Source organism: Cyrtonyx montezumae, unplaced genomic scaffold (genome assembly GCF_038088225.1).
Source record: "Cyrtonyx montezumae isolate F1298 unplaced genomic scaffold, pur_monq_1.0 scaffold_0, whole genome shotgun sequence".
Lineage (NCBI taxonomy): Eukaryota > Metazoa > Chordata > Aves > Galliformes > Odontophoridae > Cyrtonyx > Cyrtonyx montezumae.
In genome coordinates this window covers 13,464,774-13,488,962 of record NW_027071824.1, presented here as the reverse complement: position 1 = coordinate 13,488,962, position 24,189 = coordinate 13,464,774, and the positions used below count along the sequence as shown (strand labels likewise).

At 40.5% G+C, this 24,189-nt stretch overlaps 1 protein-coding gene across 4 annotated transcripts in view; it reads right to left on the bottom strand.

Moving 5' to 3' along the window:
• Positions 1-24,189, bottom strand: part of TTC7A (tetratricopeptide repeat domain 7A) — a 158,911-nt gene that overhangs the window by 105,142 nt on the left and 29,580 nt on the right. For 3 of the 4 annotated variants that reach the window (XM_065754827.1, XM_065754837.1, XM_065754846.1), the window contains exons 9-11: positions 15,540-15,677; positions 15,032-15,115; positions 4,038-4,142 (exon numbers count right to left, since the gene is read on the bottom strand). In XM_065754827.1, the coding sequence (XP_065610899.1) occupies positions 4,038-4,142; positions 15,032-15,115; positions 15,540-15,677 (327 nt within the window). Of the gene's footprint in view, positions 1-4,037; positions 4,143-15,031; positions 15,116-15,539; positions 15,678-16,933; positions 17,110-24,189 lie in introns of those variants that run through there. The other variant, XM_065754857.1, reaches the window with a different exon arrangement.

The following is a 24,189-nucleotide window of genomic DNA, read 5'->3' as shown; positions in this document are numbered from 1 at the left end:
AAAGTACTGTACTATCTAAAAACAACAACTCATGCTGCAGCTCAAAATAATCTCCACCAGTATAGCTGAGAAGGAATACTAAGTGAAGAAGGAAACTGCAGCAAATCTTTTAGAAAGCAGCACTCTAAACTGACAGTGGATCAAGACATGACAACCTCGGTATTGACACTCCACTCCAAGCTACATGAACTTTACGAAAATAAAATAACACTCCAAACTCCAGTAGTCCAAAATTTCATAGTGATTTTTGGAAAGCTAAAAGACAGCTTGTTAAACACAAATGGCCTTTGTGTTCCCTTGCTACAGTAATTAAGTTCATCAAACCATTCTACTGAAACCTTGGCAAACTGGAATGCCAGGCAGGACGGCACCTCAGAAGCAATTTTGAGTTCGCTACAAAAACACATTTAAAACACACCATGGTAAAAGGCTAAGTACAGTATAAAAGTTCAAGTTTTGTTGAAAAATTAGTATGTTATGAGCTTTATTAAGTACAAGTTCAACTGAAACTTGGCCAGACAAGTGTGGCCTGTACAGGTGCACTATTATGAAGCTTTTCTGGTCCGCTAAGACAACAGGCATAAGCTTCAGAACAAATGAAGTATTGATTTGCCTCTGTGAGGTTTTTTTTTCCCTTTAATTTGTGAAAACCTATAATTCTGAAAATGGCAACCAAAACATTCCTTACTTCACCGAGCTGTTTCAAGCAGGCCAAGTTCCAAAAGCAAGTGGTTAAGGGGGCAGATCACCTGCTAATGGAAGCCAGCATGGTGCCAGTAATATGGCAGTGGAGTAGTGCCAATTTACATCAGCTAATAAACTGGTCTTACTGTCAAAACAGTAGCTGACAGCATCCAGTTCTTTTCCACATCAGGCTCTGGAATACATCGATTTGCATGGCACAATATGCCAATTTGTACTTTGTTTTGCACTGTGATATTTTTTCATAGATGTGATCTGGGTATCTTCAGTGTTCTAAATCACAATGCTACATTTCCATTAGTTTACCTGGGTTAGGTTTTGGGGGTTTTTTAATCATTTTTCGAAGTGTATGGAGACACCATGTAAAAAGCCAGCAAAATGAGTTAAAATGACCATTATATTAATTAGGAAAGAAACTGTTCTGCATTCCTCATAACATTTTGTATTTATCTGACAGAATAAACCTTTTTTTTTCCTTTTTCCTAGTCACTGAAATAAGAATGAACTAGCCCACGGACTATAAACAAACTAAATATAACATCACACCAAAAGCACACAATGGACAGATGCAGGACATATAAACTGTATGAATACATAAATGACATATAGATTTGTATGAACAGTGATCTGGTTTTGCCCTTTTCCTGCCTAGTGAGCAATGAAGAACATAGACATACTTCCTAACTGAGAAATTATTCATTTTATATGTTCTGAAAAGCAAGATGCATTTGAGTATTTGTTACTATTGATATTTGTCCATTAGACTGTTCCAGTCTTTCTATTTATACTAGCATTGATCTACTTGTTCATTTCCAGTTTAAATGATTCAATTCTGTTTTGATTGCCGTGTAATTTAAATGCATATAATTACTGTAAGGATGACACTTAGAAAAACAGCTCTGCAAAGCAGGAAGGTTTTTATTAGATGATGGAGTTTGCCAGTAATATAAGAAGCATTCCTTTAACTATGAAATACATAAGTCTATCATGCTAAGTTGCTCAGATTTGTCTCTAGCTCCCCTTAATTAAAATTATTCTATGGCAACATTAAAGTTTGGTGTAAGGGTAGAATATAGGGCACTGAGACAAAGGAATAAGAGAGACGAATGCTATGGGATTTGGTTTAAGTTTATAAGGTTATTCTAAATAATTGCAGTAAAATTATACTCATGTGAAAATATGTTTGTATTTCAGACTGAACCCCAGTTCTGATCCAAAAACACTGGAAACTGTTCCATGCAATGAAAAACCAACTGTTAGAGGGAAAAACTCTTTCTTTGAAATAGTAAAAAACAGTTCACTTCTCCCTTTTATTTTTTTAAGTTTAGACTGTTCCTTTAACATTTTTGTCATGTATGAGAAATTCTGGACACACCGGATTGCCTAAGGACAGAACTATGACTGGTACAATTTCACCTTCTTTTCTAAATGTCCTTAAAACAAAGTATTCTTTCTTTGTCAGCTGTACTAAAAAATCCAAAGAGATGCTGGGGAGAAGCACCAAGGAAAAGAAAAAATTCTACCTTTGCCTGTTTAGTCACAAAGCAGCATCTTCAATTTGGGCTAATTATTGCACATTCAGCTCCTCATCCATCATAGCCAGCAAACTTTAATGGTACTTAAATGTATGAGATTTTGTCCTCATTAGTGAGAGTTGCTCTAACATCAGAGTAATGTAAGAGAAAGGAGCAGTCTGTCATTCCTTTTCTCACATTACAGAAATCTGGTCCTTTCACCTCAACAAACACCAGTGACAAATATCTAGCACAGTGCCTTTGTTAAAACGTCACCATTCCTGTTAAATATAAGACCATCACATTCATTTTAGCACGGAGTCTTATGAGATGAATACACTGTTTCAGAATTTTGTCCAAAGGCTAATAAAGGCTGAAGTCATGTGTCCACCAAATACTGAGAGACCACAGCTTTTTTGAAGCTATTTCTGTTTAGAAGTTGTTGATGTTGATAATTCACATTCTATTAGCCTACCAGAACCCTCCAGGTCCTAATCTGCTTCCCAGCTAGTTGGCACTCCAGCATGTGACTATTTCTCCGAAGGAGCATTTCTCTTTCTGGAACTTATTAAGATTTGTAAGACTTAGCCAATTAACATCCATCTGAATGGTATACAGATTGAACTGCAGGTGGGCTTTGAGACTTTCTTAGTTCTTCCCTGCTCACTTGGACAGTGTCTTTGCATTCCCTTAAGATTACCTTTCCATACTCCTGCCACTCTCGTTTGACTTCCAGCATGTTTGAATGGACAATTCTGCCATATTCTCTGTTCCTCCTCTCAGCATCCTGAACTTAAACGTTTCAAAGAATTGTAGGGGTTAGAAGGGACCTCTAGAGATCATTGAGTCCAACCCCAATGCCAGCCCCCCTACCAGGTTGCACAGGTAGGCATCCAGGTGGGTTCTGAATATCTCCAGAGAAGGAGACTCCACAAACTCCCTGTGCAGCTGTGCCAGTGCTCCATCACTGCACTGTGATGAGGTTCCTAACGCACATTTGTGCAGAACTTCCTATGCACCAGTTTGTGGCCACTTCCCCTCTTTCCATCACCATGCACCACTGAGAAGAATTTGGCAGTCATGTAAAATTGACAGTCATGTAAATTGATACCAGTCTATAAAGTTCGGTTTGGTACCAATTTTCACCATACAGGGATGCTGAGGACTGGGGCAGGAGGCAGAACATCTTGTCATCAAAATCTAAGAAGATTCTTCTGGTATTTTCTTTCATGCTTTTTTTTTTTTTTCTTGTATCTTTTACTTGTGATAGCAATTATAATCCTTCACTGACTGCAGGGACACCTCGTGGTGAGGACAGGTGAAAACAGCAGGCTGCAATTCAATTAATTAAACCAAACAGTATAGGACAGACAGATGTTTCAGCTCCTTGGGATAATCAGAATTTCACAGGCACAGACTTCAACTCCCACTCTGCTTCTTGGGCATACATTAACACATCCAGAACACAAAACACTGGCACAGGAGCTTTAAGAACAAAGGATTGAGTCATCCAGCAGACCTCAGCTATCTAGGAGTTCAAGGGTCAGACTCACTTATTAACTTTTGTCTTCCAGGGGCTAGCAGGGCGGCAGATCCAACTCTGGATACTCATTTGAAGAGGCAGGCTCCAGAACAGCCATTTTGGTTTCCTCCCCATTCCTTTGTCTTACTGCAATATTTATTGCTAGTATTTTTTTTTTTTTAATCTGTGTATGTATGACTTTTAACATGGATTTCCTTTTTCCCACTCCAACTACACAATGGTACTTTCACTGCAGCAATGAATACACTGCATAACAAGAATTGCATCAGATTGCTTACCCAGTGCAGTGACCCAATGCAGACCTTGGCAGCCAGAAGTGGAATGGTGGGATCTGTTGGTCTCAGTTTAGCACACTCTTTGAGCACTGATACAGCATATGCTGACTGGAGGAGGAAAGAGAGGGGAGAGAAAAAAAAAAAAAGGCTGATTAGACAATGGATCTATTACAGAGTCCATGCAATATATTTCAGTGAAATATACAAAACAGAGCTATGAAGTAAAAAAAAAATCAGATCAGCAGCAAGCTAGCAACTTTATTCTCACTTTCACACACAGAGACACATGTGCGCATACATGAACACACACACTTCCCACGTCCAGAAGAAATGCACCAAAGAACCAACCCGGTCTGTGCACTACACAAGAAGCTGTTAACATGCTGGTATTTTTAACTCTGCCCTTCCAACTCACAGGAACTCTGCCACAGTTTCCCTTGTACACAGTCATCTTCTAGTAAGCCAGAGAAGAGAGCTTATCCTATGGTACATTACATTTTAGGCCAACTATATTCAGAGAGCTAAAGTGAACTGTTCTGTAGACAGTCTTGATCTTTTCTAGTTCCAGGAAATGAAAGAATACAACTGGGATCCCACATGCAAAGGGTGGAGTAGGCAATTGCAGAGCATTACATTGCTCAGCGGGTGGTCTGAATAGGATGTATTAGAAGGAAAGCCCATAGAACTCTTCCTGGTGTTAGATTACCATTCATGAATGGTGTTTATGAAGCCAAACAGTCACACAGCCCTTCTGAAACTCAGTGTGCTCTATAAACACTGCTTTTTACAGCAATGCCATTCACGGCTGCCATATTTCAGAAAGCTGAATGGGGAATAAGGAAAGCTGTGGTCTGAGAGGTATCTCAGCTCTGTCAGTTTCTTAGCCCATCCTATCTTGCTCAAAACACAGTTTCTTTGAAATTTCCATTCTCGTCTTTAATGACCCAGAGCCCCTCTAATTTTCTGATCCACGAACTCAAGTGGAAGTTTTCTCATAAGTTCTTCTTACGTGCCCCACTGCTCCCAACCACATTAATACTCATGGCCTTCCTACAATACAGGAGAGCAGTAAATGCACTACTAAGCATGCAGAACCAATCTAGTGGCTATTCCTATCAAGCCACGGCCATCTCCTTCCAACCCTGAACCACAAAAATCCTCCCCACCTGAGCTCCTGCCAGTGCACACCACCGGGTCTAGAGTCTGCTCTAATCCCAAGGAATTGGCAGCTCTGCACGACAGCTTCACACTCCCACGGGCTATCAGCACTTCCCCTCCTTCACACTGTACAGATCTGGCTCAGCCTGCCTCCTCCTTTCTCCACAGAACTGAAGGTCCAGCTCTTGCTAAGGGATTCAAAGCTTGGCTAAAAACTGACTTGGAAGGGAGCCTTGGAAAGGGACGAAGGGATGTACAGCAGTTCTGCATATGCCAAGGAAAAGATGAGCTCTATAAGAGAGAACATAGGCTCTGCAGTGGTACAGTGTGAAGCATCCTGCTTGAAAAGCTTGGGTACCTGCAGCATGGTATAAAAGCTTGCCCTGCATTCTCCAGGCTGCTTCCCACCTGCAAAGGCCATCAAATATCATTGATACAAGTAATGAAATATCTGCTGTTTTACAGTTCCAGACACAATTCAACAGCTTGTCCAAAGTCAGAAGGATGCCTGTCTAAGAGCAAAGATGGGAACTTAAAATGGTTACCTCACTCCTCTCAGAAATAAAGACTTGAGTAATTCAATTCTGAAGTACAGGCAGAAACATATCACTGTACTTTGCTGTTACTAGATGACTCTCGTCCCTCAGAATGAACCTTCATGACACCTATTTGTTTAGAACAAGTACTATCTCCTGGTTTTAATGGCAACTTATCCTCCCCTTATAGAAGGCTGCTTGCCTGTAAGAAGCCAGTATTCCCAGCAGCACCACTGGGTGTACTGCAGACCAGAAGGGTCACAGCCCAGCACATCATCTTCTGCCTTCCTGTCTCTTTCCAGCCCACAAGTGTTTAAAGACTAAAGACCACATGCCACCCCATCAGCCATCATGGGCGCAGCTGAACAACACCCCAAACCTTTGCTACCCCACCAGGCAAAACCAAAATAGAACGGCCAGGTATATACAGAGTATAACCTGTCCAGTGCCACTGCTTTCAGAAAACCTATATGGACTGAACAGAGTGATGGTTTCTTAGTTACCTACAGGAGAAAGCAGTAGGTACCTGGGTGCTGGCTACAGCCATGCTGTCAGCCAGCACAAATCAGAGCGATGAGATGTCTGTTCTAATTTGAGCCACAGCTGCAAAACCTTTCAGGGTCCACTCCAGAATAGAAGTGATACAGCCTGGCTCCCTGCCTGCTCCTCTCATGCTCTGCTGTCCCCTTCTGCAGACCATTGAGTAAGGCTGGCCAGGATGCATACCAGCTCCACAGCCCCCACATCTGCAAGCTGCCCAGAGACAGCTCAGGAGCCAGCAGCACAACAGCGACTGCTGAATGCAGCTAAGCAGAAAATTCTGCCTTGTGTTCAAACCCAAACACCTCTCCCTGTGCAAAGAGGCTTTATTCCACGCACTCAGGAGCTTGTGAATGCAAACTGACAAAAGGAGATACTGTTCCCATGCTGCTCTTAAAACATTCACAAAGATACATCACTTTAAGCAAGTTTATAAAATTTGCAATTAAACACAGGAAGCAGAAGTGGTTTCAGAAACAGGGTGACATGAAACACTTCTATCCAGCTGTATTTAAAAAATTCAAGAGATCTATATAATTTCAACTTGAAAACTTTACCCACCAGAAATTCTACCTAGATGAAACTGTTAGACAAGAAATAACTGTAGAAAGAATATCCCACACCCAGTGTAACCTTACTTAGGGGACATTGATGAGAAATATACTATTAAGGTGTAACATAGATATTTATTACAGGCATCAACTGGCTGGGAACAAGCATCGTACAATTAGTATAGAATAAGGACACCATTGGTTAGTAAAATATATTTACTGTGAAAATGCATTTGTGCAATGCTGAAATAATCTGATAATTAAAATGTACATATTCTTTCACTTAGCATGGGTGGACCAGGCAGCCAAAAGCATTGTTTATGAGATTTCCTACAAGGCAATAATGATTAGATTTATTGGTGGGGCATGTTTTGAGAAGAGCAGAGCTTAAACTGCAAGTGACTGTGTGCTTCCTGCTCATAATTCTGAGCTTCAGAGCAGCTCACATTAAAGAAAAACAACCCCAGTCTGAATTAAATTCTGTTTGGATTTCTAATTGCTGGATTCTAATGACTGCACTGGAATCAGTTCTCAAGAATTTCAGGGAAAAAAAAAGGGGGTTACCTCTGTCTCATTCAGAGCCTCACTGGGAAAGAGGCTAAACACACATCATTGAACAGACATGGTTTAAAGAAATGGTAACTCCACCAACTGTTGCCTCATGTGGGTTTCAATTTTGTTTATGGAAGGTCCATTGCAGGAGTTCTCAGCCTTGGGATCCTCACCAAGTTGAAGATTAATGGTGATTCTATTGTTTGTTAGGTCCAGCAAGGCATAGAGCTCAAAGTAGGTTATGGAGTGAAAATACTGACTTAATGGCAATGCTAAGACATTAAAAAAGGAAAAGATGAACTCTATAAATGACTGAGAACCTCTATTACAAGAGCTGAGCATCTCTATCCTTCATATACCAGGCTCTGAAGTTTTTGCAACAAAAAAGACAGAGGAAGGACACTGCACTACTGTTCCATGTTTAAATCCAGTATACCAGTAGGAATCTGTTCTTCCCTGTTAATTTTTCTTCACCTAATCTACTGCAAACAATATTTTCCTTCTGCTGAGAAGGAGAATTAGGAAAGGCAGTTGCTGGGAAGTAACTGCCAACACTGACAAATGGCTGCATTCAGTTTTAGCTTCTGAAAGAGCTTCATGTACTGCGTTCAGTATATGGAGGGCAATTCTTGATCTGCAATGGTAACACAAGGAGGCTATTGGAAAGAAGGATCTCCCCCTAAGTAATTAAAGATACCATGATTTTGAATCCTATAAGAGATAAAACAACAAAAACTTTTATTCAAATACTAAGTGCTCTTCTTCCCTGTTTGCTAACTATATAACGAAGTTCACCAGCACATTCCTGAAAGATGTTTGCACATGGCCAGAATAGAAAGAGGAAGAGTTTACTGTTAAGTTTCCTTGCTTTTTGAAAAGGCTCAAGAGATTCTACATCCCATTCAGGTAAATGCACTGATGATGCCCAGATACTGGATTTCCTAGTTCACTTCAAAACTATTCATCTTTCTTTTCTCTTCCACTACACTAAAGCTAGAAAAAAAGGAAATGAGATAATTCGTTTCATACTTATCTTCTAAGTAAACAAAAAATGTAAGAAAAAGGAAGAATTTCTAGACAATAAATTGTACCAAGCAGTCCTGATGCACCATACACAGTTGCTTTTCTCTTGCAAAGTTTCCAAAAAAATCTTTCCAGATTTTATTACTCCTCAGCAATACCTTTCAGCCAGAGAGAAAAAAATGTTCCTCAAGAAATTTGTATTTATAGATAGCCTTGTTCCCCATTCAACAGGCACCTCAGTACACAGCTGAATCTCCGCAAAAACACTGCTTTATTTCTAGAAACATCCCACCTGATCTTAAGAACTACGCTATCTGAAAAGGATTTGGGGGAATGGCAATGTTTGAGTGTGGAAAAGGGTCTTTCATCAGTATGTGAGAAGTATTTCCAATATTCACAGCCGTCTAGCTATAAGAGATCTTGAACCAGCAAGGGAAGATGACGTATGAGGGAGACAGCAATTGTGAACTTGGGAATTAGCTATTCTGATGTTAGCTGTTCATTGAATTTCTACAGTTCTGTGAATCCCTCAGTATAAACATTATTCCCCGAAGACACTCACCTCTCTCAATATACGGACCGATTTTCCCCTTTTCTTTTACCCTGTGCTTTGCAAACTGGAACACTTGCAGTTAAACAGCTTCAAATATTCACTTTTAGAAGTACCTCACAAATCCCGGGATTTAAAAGAACAAATTTGTCCATGCTAATGTGACGAACGCCCCACTTCACACTTTCTGTCAAGAAAAGAGTTAAGCCTCAAGGCAACTCTGCAGCCCACCCAGGTACTCTGCTCAACAGGCAGGAACCTTTCCATTTTTAGCACTAACTACAGCACGCACACATACATTTCTGATCTTTCTTTTGCACCAAAAGAAACCAAATAATTGCATATCCCCGAGATGGCTGACCTTTGTAACACCATCTTTAACCAATGCCTATTCAATATTTTAACTTCCAGTCCCCAGCAATGCTATTTAAGGAGCCATCGGAGGCCTCTGCTGCTCCCAAGGTTCCTGCCTGCAATGCAAAGAGAAATTTTTTTGGCCAGTTGCCTAGCAACCAGCCTAAGCTTTAGCGAGAAAAGCAACAGAAGGAACAGGCTAAATCAGAAAATTTGTCTGCTGTTGCTGCAGAATTGTGTATCAAATATATTTATATCTTTCTTTCTAACCTTCTGGAAAGCTGTATGCTGGCATTACAGACATGGTTGAGTCAAACTTGAAGCTCCTTGAAGCTACCAGAGACATCCGTTTTTGCTGCACTGTTTTAAATAAGGAGAAGTATTCCTTTTTTGGGTGCAACACAGATATGAGCAGCTCATACATTAGCTGTCTCTATTTGGCTATGACCATCACATAACAGCAACTCTCAAAGGGCTTAGAAATCAAAGTTCATGTCTGTTTAAGGCTGGTTTCAAAGCCCTAGAAGTGCTCCTGGCACAAGCACTGGGCAAGGCTGCATTATCTCCCCTGCTGAGCACCCAAAGGAAGCATCATGACACTGCACATCCAGCCCTGGGATGGCTACAGCCTGCTCCCTCCAAAAACCAGCTGAATCATAGATGCCAAGGAGGATGCAATTATTTCCCTTAGAATAGCCACAGACACTTCCTGAAGTGTTATGTTATTAAGAACCATTCAGGTAGACAAGCATGGCTCTTTCTTCTCTCCTCTTAAAGATGAACAAATGCAGGAAGGCTAAGAGGAGACACGAGCATTTTGTGTAGCTAAAATCAGGGTTCTCCCCTTTGTTTTGCAAAGTACCATCCTTTTTGCTTCAACCTCTCTACTGCCAGCCACTCAGAACAGAAGGATCAGCAACCATGCAATTGTTTCTGGACTCATGCAATTGCTATCCTGAAGGCAAACACTGGGCTGATGCGATGGTGTTCTGCAGACACTGGATGAATGCCTGGACAGCTGAACACCAGGCACCCCAGGAACACCACCAGCAGCAGCCCCAGCACAAGGCCTGCTGAGTGCAGCCCTTGCCTCCAGAAAACTGCTTCCAGCTCCACTGGACTCTCATCGCAGGGGCTCTTCCCTACAGCCCCTCCACCACCTCCAGACCTCTTCCCTCACATCTTGCTGCTCTTCGTCCCCTAAATGAGTATAAGGGGTGAAGGGCAAGGGCAGATTATCATCTCTCAGCAATTACTGCTGTCATCCCTTAGAAAGGTCAAGACCATATCGCTCCCCACCTCTGCTGTCAGGAAACACATATAAACAATCCTAGAGCTTTTAAGTCAGTAAGGAAAAAAATAATAATAAATAGAGCAGAAATATTAAATTTGAGCATGAAAATGTTTCATGCATTGACTATACTAATAATAAATATCCACTGGATGTGAAAGCTGACTAAGACTGCTGCAGGTTGAATGGCTCAACTAGGGCACCCAGAACTCGTAGACCAAGTACATTCATCATTCACCTAATAATTTCTGTTATCCCTGAAGCAGAATCCTTCCTCACCACCCTTAGGAAAACAGCACATCACTGTCACGAAATACACATCCTGTCCCCTCAGGTTGGTACTTAAAAGAAGCATCAACATTGCTTTATGTGTGCCTTTACAAGGTGCAATGTTTATTGGTTCACCTTTTCCTTCAGCTGAAACACACAAAAGAGACATGATGCAGAACAAGAAGACCAAGTAACACTGATCCAAATCAGAATCCAATCCCATGATGTACTTCAGAGTCTCTTAATTCCAAACAGCTCCAGTGACACTTTGTGACACTCAGGATGGGTCCTGTGTGGGGCTGTGGAGTGTGGAAAGTGATGAGAATCTGAACATGTAACTGATCCAACCGGTCTGAGGCCAGATAAATGCAGGCAAGTGCACAAGGACCCTATTTCATATCCCTCTTGCCTATAATACATCACCTAGAGCCTGACAATTTTGCCTCCAGACATCTCAGCTAAGTGCTGTGTGCCAGTCACCTCATGGCCTGTTTAGCTGAAAATCAGCCAACTGTTGTTATACGTAGTCTACTATTCTATAAAGTTTGGTTCTTTTCCATTTTGCTAAATACAGGTCACTTTTACTTTCTGAAAGTCTTGAGATAAGCAGATGCAACCTACTGCACTCATTTTAGGCTGGCAGCAGGACAGTGGCTCATCTCACAGCCCGAGGACTCTGCCAGATGGCATTGGGCTATCACACTGCTCACCACTCAGGCTCAGTCTGTCTGTGCATGGCAGGCAGAGTGAGCTGCTATGCCCACTCCACCCCTGGCCACCATATCACCAAATCACGAAGATTACTACCAGCAGAAGCAGCTGTGCAGAGTTCAGCAATGTAGAAGAACAAGGGTTCTGCATCAGCCTGACTTAAACTTTTCCCTTGCCTATTCACAAGTACACTTGGTGGCACAAGGCATCTCTTAGTATCTTTTCTACAGCAGGTATGTCTCATGCCATTGTCTATGCCCTCTCAGCATTTCATCTAAAACTGCCTATGAAAGTATTTCAAATTTCAGGCTGGATTTCAATCATTTAGAGAAAAATTAAAAACAGCACTCCTTTTGTTCAGAAAATACACAATACAAGCATTCCCAAGAACAGGCTTAAAAACAAATGAAACATTAAAAAACATGAAGAACTAGATGACACCATTTTTCTCATTGTACGAGATGTTGAGAAGCACAGACAAGTTAAATTGCTGTCACTCCATTATTTCTACTGCTTCAAGTGGATAGAAGAACAATAGGAAGGTTATGCTTCTCTGAGCTTTCTCATTCACTGTTTCATGAATCCCTACGGCCTTGCCTGCCCCGTAAGACATTTCTGAAGTGACGTGCCTATTTTTATTAAGACACATCCTCTTTAAACTAAGGCATAAACTCAGGCGCACACACAGTAATGAGCTTAGCTGGTTGACTTGACATTCACAGTGATCACTTGTGAAAAATGAGAGCCACCATTTGGCAATTTTTTGGCTAGTTCAATGCAGCATAAAACAGAGGACAAGACAGACCTTTGCAGCATTTTTAAGAAAGTTAGATTTTGCAAATCCTAAAAATGTGTTTGAAAAACAAAATAATAAATAAAAGACCGTGTTCCAGCATTTACAGGTTGGTAAAAGGGTTCCTGTCACACCCAAGATTTATGAGCACGATTTGCTGTACAAGTTACACTGCAAGATGTGAGATTTCATTACCAAGAAATGAGATCAGGAATTGGCTGTGACTGAGACAGGTGAAAATAGATCTTTCACCTATAAAAACTCATGTGCGCACTGCATTCTGCATTCTAGGCAAACTACACTGTTATCATAGGTTCTTCCTGCTACACTGAAGTACTTTCATGTAAACAAAATTCTGTTCTGCTATCAAGCCTCAAAGAAGAATAAAAATGTATGCTGTATCTCCCATTAGCAAGATGACGCATTGCAGAATATATGACAGGAATCCTCAGAGAATACTTGTGAATTAGAAGTGAAATACAAAACAATCTTGTCTGTGCAGTAAGGGAATCCCTTCTGCCCCACAGGAGGCTCAGAAAAAAGGAGTACTTTTACATTAACAGGCAAGATCAGGCCACTTTACCTTCTACATATTTGAAGTTCAGGCAAAAACACATGACATAACAGAACATCTGAAAAGATGGGACAGTTACAGAGATACGGATACTTATGTAGCTCTTTTCACACATACAATAACTTCAAGAAATGCTGAGGAGGTACACAAGCATATAAGGAGAAGGACAGACTTCCCATGCCAAGAAGTTAGAAGCTAAAGATCAAATTCAATTTCTCTTTTTCAGACAAGCCTAAAAACGAGTTGAAGTTACTCTCTGGATACACTCTCAACTATCAGCAATTAAAATCCAGATTTACTCTACAGCAGATGATTAGAGTTACAGCATTATTTGCCACTAGAAATATGAACCTGTAAAGCCAATTAACCTTCCAGACAAGTCAAGACAGTTTATGGGAAGACACTGCACCTTTCATCACTTCATATCTAGTCATTGTTACCCTGATTATCAACAGATCAGGTACCCAGAGGATTTGGAAAGGCAGAAAGGGCAGCTAAGTGCTAACTCCAGCTGAATACCAAGGGAAGCTGCACCCAATTCCTACAGCCCTCACCTGATATAGGCCAATGCAAGGTATTATCACCATGGCACCATGATTGTTGTTCCACTATTCGTCCAGTAGCTTCATGTTTCCCTATATGTGACTGAGTCAAGCTATCATTTTCCATATCCAATTGTAATTGTCCAGGGTGTTAGACAAATCCCCAGTGACAAAAGCTCCACAGGCAATCTTTTTCCAGCATACTGCAATCCTTCTTTTTTTCCCTCCTAATTGGAAACATGAACTTGGGTTGCTGCAGCTGGAAGACATCACGTTATCCTATTCATCACAGGCAAGATGAAACCCTTCTTTACAAAAACTCTTGAAGATTTGTTTATCTTGCTCTTTTTTTTTCCTCTCCTTTAATGGTTAGAATTTTTTTTCCTCTTTCCATAGTCTTGTTAACTATACTCATACTCATCCTCGATGCTCTTTAAGAGACCTTATCTTGTTGGTCTACAATTTTCTTAACCCAACAGCAACTAACATTCTGGATAAGGCATTGCCTATGCTCATAAAAATAAAGTACACTTCAGACATCTTCCAAGCTCAACTGATACTTATACATTGCAGGATAACTATTTTTTTGTATTTTTTTATTTTTTGCAAAAGCATGATAATGTGTATTTAGCTCCAGCTTTCACTCCAAAGACAGTTTACAATTCAGCGTAAGGCCATAAAAGGCCAAGAAAAGGTATAATGTGGCTGATGACAGTTGGTGGTCTCTGCTTAGTTCCACTTGGACCCCGTATATGCCATGGGCATGGAACATAAAACCACACCATGGTCTTTTAACACACAGCATTAATCTGCTCACAATTCCAAAAGGTTGCAGGTAGAGACTCTCAGCATAAACTAGCTATGTTGTTGTTGTTATTTTCAATCATCTACTTTTCCTGCAGGAAATCTCCTCTTTTAAGAATAATAAAGAAAAACTTGTACTGCCTCTGCCTACCTTTTGCAACTAGACTTCAGGCATACCAGTGCCTTGCTGGTAACTTTGACAAATTGTATATTAATTTTAAAAAACTCGTATTATGACAAAAGTACGTACATTCAAACATTCTTTGTTTTTCTTCAGAAAAAGCATCAATGTATTCTTGAAAGTCTTTAAGGTCTCTTCCAATCCAAGTCATTCTATGACTCTATGACTGATCAGCTGAAGAAACAACTTAAAGCAAAAGTCAACTGCCCGAAGATACAGTTGATGACAGTGAGACATCAGTAGCTATCTTATGCTAAGATTCATTATGTTCAAATTGCATGGAATGGAAAGGAATACAAGGCATTTCAATCCACAGCCATGTGTAAAATCCATTTTCCATAATGAAGATCAAATACTACGTGGAAAGAACAGTACAGGACATGAAGTATATATAAAATTAAGTTCAGCCAGAGTCTCAAAGGAGAGTACTGTCCTTCCACATAGGCTTGCCACATCTGGTGGCACGTCCCCACACAAAAAACAATTGAACACATTCAAAAAGATAAACCGTATGCATTCTACTAGAGGAAAAATTGCCCTTTTAAAGTTCTTTGGTTTGAACTTTACCTTTCCACAAGCCACCATGGACAGGGCAAGCTGGTACCAGAGATGAAATTCACCAAATGCAAACTTCATGGCTCTCTCCAAGCACTGAGAAACAAATGTTGAAGAAAAGTCAGATTTTTTTTTGTTTGTTTAAATATACATCTGTCAAGGCTGCTGCTTTGGCATGGCTCAGTAATCAAGCAAGGGGTGACAACTAGCTGCGGAGCTTTGTTTTGTTTTGTTTTGTTTTGTTTTGTTTTCCTGATGACATCACCTTCCTTCTCTTAGTTAATGGGGCCTGCTAGCATACAACATCACTTCAAATTAGGACTGTTCAACTGCCTACATATAAATTAGCTTAATGTCTCAAACAGTTCTGGTCTGTGTGGTCATAGGTCTGCAGCTGTTTCTACTAATTGTCAAATAGTATGCTTGATTTTCACCTCCCTGATGAAGAGCCAGCAGTTACTGTACATATGGGTTACGCCTGCACATTTCAAGTGGAAGTTGAAAGAGAAGCCAGAGGTACCTCAGAAAGCATGACATACTGCCCTCTTCTGCCCAGAGTGATGGTGAGAAGGTCATAGACTTCAGAAGCATCCCGAAGGCTGACAGCACGGTCATCTTGCTGGTCAGGGGCACGGCTGATCACTGCATCCCGGTTTGCCTGGGTACAGATACAAACAGAGCATCAGACATCAACACAGCAAGAGAACCAGCTCCTTCGTAAGAAATTCTACCCATCACCCACAGCATCCATAGCACCAAGTGTGGGTTGTTTTTTTTTTTTAATTAAAAATATCCAAAAATACATAAATGTTTCTGTACAGAAGAAGGCTTAATTTTTATCCACAGCAAATAAACTCAAGAAGACAGCTGTACACACAGAAAGGACCCACATGAATACCTCATCTGGTTTGTTTCACAGAACCAGGAAGTAGGGAAACAGACCTAACAGATCAGATTCTCTATAATTAAAAATCCCAAGCCATCCTTAATCTATCATAGAACTATTTGAGTTGGAAGGGATTCTTTAAAGGCCATCTGGTCCAACCCCCCTGCAATGAACAAGGACACCAACAACTCTATCAGGTTGCTCAGAACCCTGTCCAGCCTGACCATGGGTGTCTCCAAAGATGGGACACATTCACTACCTCTTTGACAACCTGTTCAAATCTGTGTTCTTTATTAATTCGATTGAATATAATTGCAATGTTCCAAAATATCATGTGTCACAGACTGAAATTTACCTCAAGATCCCAGCCTCTGCATTCTGAGGGCAATTAGGAAAATCTTGATCTCAGAGTAAAGAGAAAAAAACTCTCTGTTTTCCAAACATTCAGGCTGGGCTTCACTCAGTCTGCCTAACCTCTGACAAAGACAGTGCTGTATGCTATTGAGCATACTGATCATGCAGATACACTGACCCAGGCTTCCCAGCTGAACGGGGTGCAATGTAAGAAAACATTCAGGTCTGACACCTAAAAGATCAGAAAAATTAGGGGACTGCCAACAATTTTACCTGAAGCAGACACAAACAAAACATTCCCTCCCAAAAGCAAAAAGGTTATGAGTTTTATTTTATAATACTAACTACTATAATCTTATACCTATTTCTTTTTAATTGCAGGGAAATTTTTTTTCATAAAAAGATTAAACATGGGAATTAAATGTAATAAAAATTTCCAGAATACACAGCCCTTAAAGCTCACACACATTTCAGAATGATTAAGCTGTAACTGTTTCATCATTACATTATCTGTGTAGTAACCAGTTCCAAGCACTCTATCACACTTGAAACAGCAAACACAATTACTGATAACCAATCAAATCACAACCAAGAGCCATACAGCAAATGCATTCAAAGTCAAGCTGACAGGTCAGGCTCAGTAAGGCTTTTGGATCATGTACAAAAACATATACCACCCCTTGCAGCAACAAAAGTGGTTTCTTTTTCATGTTACTGCAAAAGACAATTCATGATTAAAAAAAGATAGTTCTGAACAAGACATGTATGAGACACTGTATAAGACAGCGAGACAAACTTCAAACAGAAAATTCTGCAACCAGAGTTGAGAAGCATGGCTCATGTGTCTTTATTAGCATAACTAAAAAAAAAGACTCCAGCTCCATTTGGATTCAACTCCAATACTACTTAAATAAATAAAATAAACACTCTTAAAACAAAGCATATGAAGACTGCTTCTGAGAATGTGAGATTTCTTTTTAGAGTTAAAGCTTATACAGAACTATTCTTAGTGCCGTATGAATTCTCCTATGTATGCACAATAACATTATCTTCTGCATCAGTTAAATGATGACTTTTTTTTTTTTTTAATAGAAAATAGCACCCTCATGTTCTGTAAACTGATCGACCTCCCATTATAATCAATTATAGCCTGATGCTTTTTTGGGTATCCCTCTAGCACCAAGATATGATTTTTAAGTTGCTGCATTAGCACAGATAGAAAATTAACCAGAACTGGTGAGTACCCATTAACATCTGCTAACAGATGTTGATACTAGATGCAACAACATGCCCTAATTCTGCAATAAGCAGGAATGGGATGTTTTATGAGGAGGTAATGTTCTAAAATGGCAGTCATACTGAACACACAGTACACATTGTACTTCACCTAGGCAGAGAGTAGTTAAAAACAACATATGCATAAGCATGACTAATATTCTTTACAAGGTCACAAACCTTATTTTGTTCCATCTTTTAAATCTAAGTGCCACAGAAGGTCTCTGCAATCTATCACGCTACTTCCACACATAAAAGTCACCACCGAGCAAATTCATCAAGTCACTTCTATCCTAGCCATTTCTTATGGTTATGTAAATACTGACCCTATCTCCAATTGCTAGTTCTAGTTGTTGAAAAAATCAAGAAACCCTTACATTACTGCAGAGCAATAAGAAGAACATAAAATAATGCAAATCTCAGACACAAGACCAACACAGGACAGCAAGCACCCTCCCAGCAGTGGCAGGCTGCAAGTACCCAAGCAGGCTGCAGCTGGTGGCACGAGCTCACACAGCTCAGCCACGATGATGTCCCTCGCCCAGCACAGGCCAGACACAGTCAGGCTACATCAGGGAAGGGGCTTGCTTTTGTGTAGATCAGCAATTTGCCTAACACTCCCGCTGAGCTATGGACAGCTTGCATCTACATACCCACATAAAACCTGCCTGCATAACCTACCTATCCACAGAGATTTGCTGTACGTCACTGACACAGCTATGCCACAGCCACATGATAATTTGCAGCTTATTTAGGGTACGTTTATTGCATGTATCTGTAGAAAGGAAAAGGGCTGCAGCAAATCCAAACAGCCACTATCTCAGCAGCTATTACACACACATTTATGCTGCAGAAAATTGAATTTTACCACAGTACAGAGATGTGCTTCTTAATAAAACATCAAGCAATCATATGAATTTCAGAGCATATTCCATGTAGCAGTCCCTTCACACTACAATTAGCTATGAAGTATCCTTTAATTGCTCACTTTGAAAGATGGCTCCCCCTGCTTTGTTTCAAACAAGAAAAAGAAAGCAATTAAAATCTTTAATGAGTGCCTGCTGCCTGCCCCTTAATTCATGGGCATTCTAATGTTCAACTTGTGTCTTTTCAAAAGAGACATAATTGCCAGATCCACTGCAACCCATCTATACAGAACTGCAGTATGTTTTACAGTGTACTGTAATAATGTAATTGGTGTGATTCAATACTAACATTAAGAGAGGAAAAACAAATGCTATGTGCATAAGACTGACAACAAAGCCTTTGAAATCATGCAGTTGATGCCTCTGCTAAGAGGTGGGAAACACTCAGCCCACATACTTTAGGTCTCCATTCTGGCTGCTTCGCCTGTACTGCCAACAAAATGAATGAATTCCTTGCAGAGGCATAAACTCATTCAGACGAAAAAAGGCTACTGACTTGCCACCTAAGTTACTGATGACGTCTACACAGTACTTGACAACACTCCTCATTAACATACACAAAGAAAATATTCAAGGTAGACCACGAGGCTGCTGTGAGAACAGGAAGCAGGCAGAACAGGGAGGAAATACCTAACTCCCACTGATCCCATATCTGCTCAAAATGAGATGCCACAACTTGCTCAATTGCAGAGCAGCAGTTCAGAGAATGAAAATTTACTGCCTGTATGAACTGCATGGCACCTGTCTCATACCTGGTAGGCAACAGCTCACAGATTACAAGATCCTATTAACTGTTTCAGCAAAAAAAATCCCATAAATAAAAAGAGGCTGGAAGGCTGAGTTTCTCTCTCACCCACAACCCAAACATAGCAGAGCAAGGTAAAGGACTTACTTTGTATGAGCATCAACTTCACTTAAAATGAGTAAGCAACTCAATTTCTACAAACATCAAGGAGGCACAATGCAGCCATAAATACAAAGCAAGAAAGCCAGCCATGCCCTCAAAACAAATTACACCCTAACTTTACTGAGGGTTTGGCTGATGAGCGAGCATATTAATTCTATATATTATCACTTTTTCCCCTTCCCCTCAGTGTAAGCACTTTCAAGCAAAATGTATCAGTGGTTCACAACAACAGACAGCAACTACAAACTGATGGAGAATTACAGTCCAAATAAGTAAAAACTACTGGCTATTTTCCACTGCGCCCACCACATGTCCAGTTTGCAAAGCATATAAGAGATTCAAATTATCCTTGAACAACTAATGTGAACGGTCTTCATTTTCCTTTTGTTTTGGCATTTTATTAAAGCAAGTGACTGACATCTCTCTCACCTCTATGGTCTAAAGGCAGGTTTTGTAGCAGAACTAATTCTAGAAAACTCCACTGAAAGCAAGACAGATATGACCTCTCTCATTCACAGCAGTCCAATGAAAGAAAAGGAAAGGGAAAGAATAACATGACAAACGAAGGCAGGTTTATCTATGGGATCCATCTTGGGTACCAAAGTCACATATCTACTGTCACTAATGTGCAGTTTAAAGAGTTATACTCCAAGAATTTTCATCCTCCCTGCAGTTCTAGAAATAAGACAATCTACTGCAAAGCAAAGGAAGAGAAACTCTCCCAACCCTCTGCAACTCACATTATAACTATTCATTCATGAATAAATAAATAGGGGTGGCATATTTCACACTAGCAACATCCAGAAATCCATCTTCTCAGGACCAAACTGCAAAGTTTTGCCTTGCAGATCAGAGACAATCAAACTTGCTATTATAAGCAGTTGCGCCAGGGAAGATTTAGATTAGACCTCAGGAAGCATTTCTTTTCTGAAAGAGTGGTCAGGCACTGGAATGGCCTGCCTAGGGAGGTGGTTGAGGCACCATCCCTAGCGCTGTTCAAGAAGCGTTTAGATGAGGTGCTAAAGGACTTAATTTAGTAGTTGGGTAGAGATAGTGATAGGAGGATGGTTGGACTAGATGATCTTATAGGTCCTTTCCAACCTTATGAACTTATGAACTTATGAACTTATGAACATAATCTAGCAGGAACAAATAGAACAGGTAGTCCTGTCCTCAGTCGTCTCCTTCATCTGCTATAGTACAAAAGCCCTCAAAGAAATACTCAAATACATAACTGCTATGGTGTCATAGTACTAACTGTGCTTGGTGTCACAATAATAGTAGTTTAAAAATAAAAATAAAAAAAGGTTCCATAGTTTTTTCTCTTTTAGTTGTGGGATGATATTATTTTATAACGTAAAGAACTCAGAGCTAATACATTTTAATAATTTCTGTGTTTGTCAACGGTTTGCAGGACAGTTCGACCCGGTACCGTGACAATTGAGGCAGGGGACCCACGAGCCCACACCCCGGGGAAGGGGAAGGGGGAAAAGGGAAAAAGGAGAAGGGAGATGGGCCCAGGAACAAAACAATGGCAGCGATCTGAGGAGGAAAGCTAATTTACTAAATAAGATATCAGAAAGGAAAATAACACAATATAATATAATATAGTTGGAATTGAGGCAAATGAATCAAATAAAATGAGCAAGAGAGAGAGTGTCCGATAAACCGAAGGCCTTACGCTAACGCTGAAGGCGGACGGCTGCAACAAACACCCACTGCCGAGCTCGGTCCCGAAGGGAAGAGAGAGTCCCGTGACTGCAGACAGTTTTTTATCTTTCCCTCTGAGCATAAACACGTAAGAACGCAAAGCATCGCAAAGTCCTCTGGGGAATGGAGTTCTTCTTCTCTTCTGAGACAGGCATACCTGGAACTATCGATGATCCACGGAGCTGGAACATTAACTCTTTAACTCTAAATGCACTATATGATGTTATGATGTGGAATACCAGTACCAAAAATCATAAAACCATGACAGTGTTTAAACATAAATGTGTTGAATCTTACTCCCTTAAAGGCATGCTCAGAACCATGAGCTTGCTCTCACCAGCAAAAAGAACAGGACAAGTCCCAATATCTTACTTCCTCCCCCACCATCTGTTCTACACTCTTGGGCTTTCCAAGGTCAAATCGCCTTTAGGGATTCAGATCAGAGATAAGATGGGGGATGACATTTCTAATCTTTTTTACACAGGAACAGAATTTACCAGTTCTGGGCACAAGGAGCTTCATGTCCAGTATGACTGAAGAGAAGACATAATTAAGAAAAAAAAGTTCACATTACTTGGCATGTTTGGTGGACCACATCAGCCAGAATTCCTAAGAGCCAGCATTGCCAAGGCCTAAATAAAGGATTCTAGGCTGCATTTTAGACCTCTGCATCAAGAAGAGAAGATTTCTAAATACAAATAAAGAACTTCTTTTGGTTTAGATTTTTTTTTTACTTCAAAAGTACACACTAAAAGGAATAGAAAGAATTCCATTCCTTGCTCTGAGAAACTTCTAGTTCATCTTAAGGGACAGCACAACTAACTCAGAGCAAACACTCCTGAGCACAGTTCTTGAAATGATCAGAACTGTGGTTAAGAATTAGCCCTGCCAAACCTCCCCTGCTGCCTCCAGCAGCATGACAGGCCCAGTGTGCCCACAGGACCAGTAGAACCAGCACCACTCCCACTCACTGTGCAGGGCAGGGAACTGTGCGCAGCCATGGTATGCACTCAGCCTTCCCAGAGACAGTGCCATTGGGTTTGATGGGTTAAATGCAGTCAGAAATGTGATTAGCAGTTTAAAAATACGATGGTCCATTTTTCCAGTGCACAACTAGAACCCATCATTCTAATGTAGCCTGAGCTTGCGAGAGCTAGCAGGAGCTGAGAACATTTTTCTCCTCTCACAAAAAGACCATCCATCCAACCCATAGCTCGGGTTGCATATAAGGAATGAGAACGTAGCCATGAGGTCTCCAGCTCCTATACAGATAGTTTCTGACTGTGGTACTCTTCAGGGTGCTCGATTTGTTTTGCTAGATTCCTTCACAAGAGCTCCACATCTAGCCATGGCAGCTAAATGACAGCTGACAAAAAGGGCAAGCACAAGTCAAACCCAATAACTGGATGCTTTTCATTGTTTACTTAGATGTCTTTGCATGGGAAAACATGTTCCTGATATCCAAAGGACAGACAGAATACAGGAGGCAACTAAGGCAAGGGCTATGAGGAAAAAGCTTTTACTGCAAGTGTTTAGCATACCTTCAAGGAACATTTTTAAGGCTACAGAAGCATCTACTACACTACTAGATTTTTACATATTTAGTCTCTAAGTGAATAGAACACTGAAGGAACACTTTATTATCACTTTAGAAGATATTTCATTCCACCAGAACACATGAGGCTGCTCCCTCCTAAAGCAATTGAAGTAGAGGCAAAAATGAAAAGGCACAGACAGTGCCATAAGCTGAAAGTAATACTGAGAAACAGAAAAGGTCTTTTGGAATGTAGGATGAGGCTTACAACACCTTAATAAATAAATTCTTTTATCCACTTCCTCCTTACTGGAAGAGTTCTTGTAATGACTGTAACATCTTCTGTGGAGATGCACAGATCCTGGTGAAGCAGGTGTTAGCTTCACCTTAGGAACACGAGACAAACAGAAGCGTATGCTGCATTTCAGCTGGTGCAGCAAACTGCCTAGCAATGATTCACTCCCTCCTTGTATGTCTAGGAAAAGAAATAAAAGGATGCTCAAAAAGCATGTTTCTTGAAAAATCTACCACATCCCATATTCATTTCAGCCCATTTCTCACATTTTTACTTCGCAGCTCTACAATGATCAACGTTCTTGCAGAGGATACATCTTTGTTTCATGTCCCCTTTGTGTGCTGACCCATTTGCCTATTCCCAGTCATTCCTTCCACACTGCCCCACCTCTGCTCATTTTGGAGAGACTAAGATCAGAAATAGGCAGGTGGAACATGTATTATGCAAAATTTCCCCTTCCACAGAAGTAGAAATAATAAACTAAGCAGTTAAAATAATAAACTAATGGTACGCCTACTGTTAACTCCAGAGGAAGGTGAAGACTGAGATGTTCTACTCCCCAAAAATCAGTCTGTTATCATTCCTGTAGTGCCCCACTACAGACCTTTGTTTAAGTGCTTTATGTGCAGCAGATCAAAACACCTTGCATCTACCTCCAGACAGTTCCTATATATAGAAGACAGGACTTAAACACAAGCATACTTATTTAATCTTGAAGTCAGCACAGCATTCCAAGCTCTATCAATAGCATTTTCACCCTGCTTCATCCATAAAAATTAAAAGATCAGTTTGTCATTTTATGCGCTATTGGATAACACAGAGATAACCTGTATTCCCCTCAGCAGAACAAAACTACAGTGTTCAAGGTCCCATAAGATTGTTCAACTGCAAGTTCATCCCTAGAGATGGCTAGAGCAGTCAGTATTATTGCTGCTCCAAATCCTCCTCCTACGTGGATCAACCCAGACAAGGCACACCGACATGAGCTCTTCTGATTTTAACAGAAGTGTAATATTGCACTTGGCACGCTACAAGCCCCAACTCCAGCTCTCTACTTTAATTACAAAATGCCCTTCCTAACTGCAGAAAAAGACATTGAAAAAGCAAAGCAGAAGCACTGTAGAGAAACTGTACACAGCTATGGTGAATGCAGACATTTCCTTTTCTTTACAATTCCCCAAATCCTTCACTGAAGTTTCACTTAATAAAAGTGATATCACCAGTAAAGGAAGAAATAGCATTTCCTGTTCATTCATAGAATCCTCATTTCTATTTAGGGAAGA